The 3,658-nt window shown below is 56.4% G+C and overlaps 1 protein-coding gene across 1 annotated transcript; it reads right to left on the bottom strand.

Moving 5' to 3' along the window:
- Nucleotides 1-1,038: 1,038 nt before the first annotated feature.
- Nucleotides 1,039-1,803, bottom strand: LOC135460944 (olfactory receptor 14A16-like). The gene has a single exon (XM_064737919.1). It carries the CDS (start codon nt 1,801-1,803, stop codon nt 1,039-1,041), a length of 765 nt encoding a protein of 254 aa, XP_064593989.1.
- Between the last annotated feature and the right edge of the window lie 1,855 nt (nt 1,804-3,658).

Consider the following 3,658-nt stretch of genomic DNA (forward strand, 5'->3'; position numbering starts at 1 on the left):
AAACTTTCTGGCTGACTGCAGAGGCCAGGACAAAGCTGAGTGGTTTCCCTGGTGTCCCCCAGCCCTCGCTGGCCCCAGGGGCTGATGGCATTTGTGCTCCCTCAGGTTCATGTCCCCACACCAACAGCATGGGCGTGCTCCCCCTGCTCTGTGCAATGCAAACAGGGGCTGCTGAGCCAGTGCTGCCGTGTCTGTGCCTGCAAGGATGGGGCACCTGTGTGAGCTGGGGGAGAGGCCAGGGCTGCAGAGGGGGGATGTTTTGGCAGCTCCATGAGGACGCTCTGGGACGCTGCCCTGGGCTGTCCAGCGCACTGGGGATGGATCAGCCCCTGCTCTGCTGCTCCTTCCCATCTGCCCCAGGGCCCTTGCAGAGCCCCAGCCATGCTGTTTGCCCCCAGCCTGCCCACGTCCATCCTGGGGCTGCTCACGGGGCTTTTCTGTGCTGAGCATTGGCCTGGCCGTGTTCTTGAGAGAGCCTGGGCAAGGAGCCTGGAGCCCCCAGGGCCTGGCCTGAGGCGTCAGCGCTGCCCCAGCAGTGCCCATGGCCTGTCCCTGCTGCAGCCCCGGCACTGCCACCCCCAGGGCTGTGCCCGGCCCCGAGAGCACTCAGGCCCTGCAGCAACACCAGGGCCACCAGGACAAGCGGGGCAGGGCCACGGCAGCAGCACTGGCAACACCAAGTGCTGCTGCTGCTGCTGGGCACAGCTGCTGGGCCAGCACTGATCTGCCCCCAGCTCTGCACACAGACATTGCTGCTGTAGTGCCAGAGAAGGAACAAAAGGGCATCTCTGCAGGAAACTTTCCTGAAACATCCTTTAGTTCATTTACAGCCACTGAGAGCACAGCTCCTCATAGAAATAGGCTGTGGGTCACAGTAAAGAAGAAAGGAAAGAAAATGAGAAATGGCACAAACAATGACATCAATTTATAGACAATATTTTAAATTTAAAAAAAGATAAAGAACCTCCAAAATGAAACTAACAAGAAGTACTGAAGATTACTTTTATTACAAGTGATTGGCAGACACGGGCCAGCAGTTTAATGTTTCTGAAAGCATCCAGTCATCAGTGTCCACACTGAAGCCTTGAGCTCCTGGTTCCTCAGGCTGTAGATGAGGGGGTTCAGGGCTGGAGGCACCACCGAGTACAGAACTGACAGGGCTAGATCCAAGGATGGGGAGGACAGGGAGGGGGGCTTCAGGTAAGAAAACATGGCAGTGCTAATGAACAGGGAGACCACGGCCAGGTGAGGGAGGCAGGTGGAAAAGGCTTTGTGCCGTCCCTGCTCAGAGGGGATCCTGAGCACAGCCCTGAAGATCTGCACATAGGAGAAAACAATGAACACAAAACAACCAAATGATAAACAGATATTGACCAGAAGATACCCATGTTCCCTGAGGAAGGATTGTGAACAGGAGAGTTTGAGGATCTGTGGGATTTCACAGAAGAACTGGCCCAGGGCATTGCCATGGCACAGGGGCAGGGAAAACGTATTGGCTGTGAGCAGCAGAGCATTGAGAAAGGCACTGGCCCAGGCAGCTGCTGCCATGTGGGCACAAGCTCTGCTGCCCAGGAGGGTCCCGTAGTGCAGGGGTTTGCAGATGGACACGTAGCGGTCGTAGCACATGATGGTCAGGAGGAAATACTCTGCTGAGATGAAAGAGACAAACAGAAAGAGCTGAGCAGCACATCCTGAGTAGGAGATGTCCGTGGTGTCCCAGAGGGAATTGTGCATGGCTTTGGGGACAGTGGTGCAGATGGAGCCCAGGTCGCTGAGGGCCAGGTTGAGCAGGAAGAAGAACATGGGCGTGTGCAGGGGGTGGCCGCAGGCTACGGCGCTGATGATGAGGCCGTTGCCCAGGAGGGCAGCCAGGGAGATGCCCAGCAAGAGGCAGAAGTGCAGGAGCTGCAGCTGCTGCGTGTCTGCCGTGCCAGCAGGAGGAAGTGCCTGATGGAGCTGCTGTTGGACATTCCTTCACGCTGGCCATGGTGGACTGTTGAAAGAAGACATTGAAAAGCTCTTTGACTCAATCTAATAGAGTTATTTTAGGAATTCTCTCAAAACCTTCTCCACTTGTCAGGGAACTTCACATAACATTTTCATTTCTGGGCTTGGGTTTGTGCTGCTGAGTTCCTGCCTCATCTTCAGGATTGCTCTCAGCCTGAGCCGTGGGGAAGCCCATAGGGAAAACAGGGCTCCCTCTCCCCCTGCAGTTAGAACCACACAGGTGCCCTTTGCCCATTACACCTCCCTCTAGTTCAGGGTGATCGAACATAAAACTTGCTTGAAAAATAAAGTGGAGTTTTTAAAGACTCCAGTTTCAAAGTAAATTACTCTAAGCCCTTCTCTCTTTCCCTATGCAGCTGAATAGGATGAGATACCAAGGGTTGGTCTGACTCTATGCTGCCTGGAGTTGTGCCTACTGGGAGCAGTTTCTCTCTATCCAAGCCTTGTCCCTGCCAGTGCTGCCAGAGCCCAGCCCAGCCCTGGGGGCTCAGCTCTGCCCTGCAGTCTCCTCCCAGCACAGGGCACTGCCCAGGGGCATCTCCCTGGCAGCAGGGCCTTAAGGGCAGGCCAGACAAACAGAGATGCTGTGAGCCAAGGTGCTGCTGCTGCTGTCTGTAGGGAGAGGAGGCTGAGGAGGCACTTTCTGAGGGAGATCACAGGCCCATCTGCTGATGCCCAGGGTGACAGTGCAGGAGTGTCAGTGACACAGCCAAAGCTGACAGCCCCTTTCCCTTCCCTTCAGGAGAAAGCTGAGAGCAGCCCTGGCCATGCAGCACCATCTCCAGAGCAGGAGGAATCTGCCCTGATGGGGGTGGCTCCTTCCACCTCCAACTTCTCCCCTGCAGCGTCCATGGGGAGCTGCCAGGCAGGCTGAGAGCTGCCCCTGGCAGGTGGCACATGCCCTGGGCTGGCCAAGAGCCCCGAGGGCTGCAGGAGCTGCTCTGCAGGACAGCCCTGGGCAGCCCTGGCTGCAGCCCCAGCTTCAGCCCCTGCAGCCGTCCCTGGCAGCAGGAGCCGTCCTGCCCTGTCCCTCTGACAGTGCCCAGGGCAGCTCCGCTCTGCAGCACATCCTCCTCCTCCTGCTCCTCCTGTGCCACAGAGAAACTGGGAGAGTCCTCCTGACACATCCCCCAGGCTGTGGGGTGTGCTGGCTTCAGGAGATCCCTCCAGGAGCACAGGGGACATTGCCCTGCACCCACACACTCACCATGCACAGGGCTGTGAAGATCTTTCCCCAAGTGAAGTCTCAGCTCAATGTCTTCCCAATCCTGATTGCCTTCAGCCTGTCTCTGCCTGGCTCCTGTCCCCTCAGTGCCTGCAGGCAGAGCCCTCAGCCCTGCTGGGCTGGGAGAGGAGCTGGCCCTGGGAAGAGCTGTTCCTTTAAAGCTCATCAGCACAGACAAAGCACAAGGACTTTAATGAGCCTCTTGGGGCTTTGGTGTTGTTTACATCAAACTCAGTCCCTGAGAGAGTGCTCAAAAAACTTCTGAAGAACTCAAAATTAAATTGAAACTCTGAAACTTCTTGAAGTTTTAATGGTTCCCACTGAGGAACACGACTGAGAAAGTGTCCCCAAGTTCCAGTTAGTGCAGAACACTGGAGGCAGTGATGACAGCTGGGGACAAACAAGGCCAAGCTCTCTCTGGTGCTG

This window comes from Zonotrichia leucophrys, unplaced genomic scaffold (assembly GCF_028769735.1).
Source record: "Zonotrichia leucophrys gambelii isolate GWCS_2022_RI unplaced genomic scaffold, RI_Zleu_2.0 Scaffold_132_126254, whole genome shotgun sequence".
Classification (NCBI taxonomy): Eukaryota; Metazoa; Chordata; class Aves; order Passeriformes; family Passerellidae; genus Zonotrichia; species Zonotrichia leucophrys.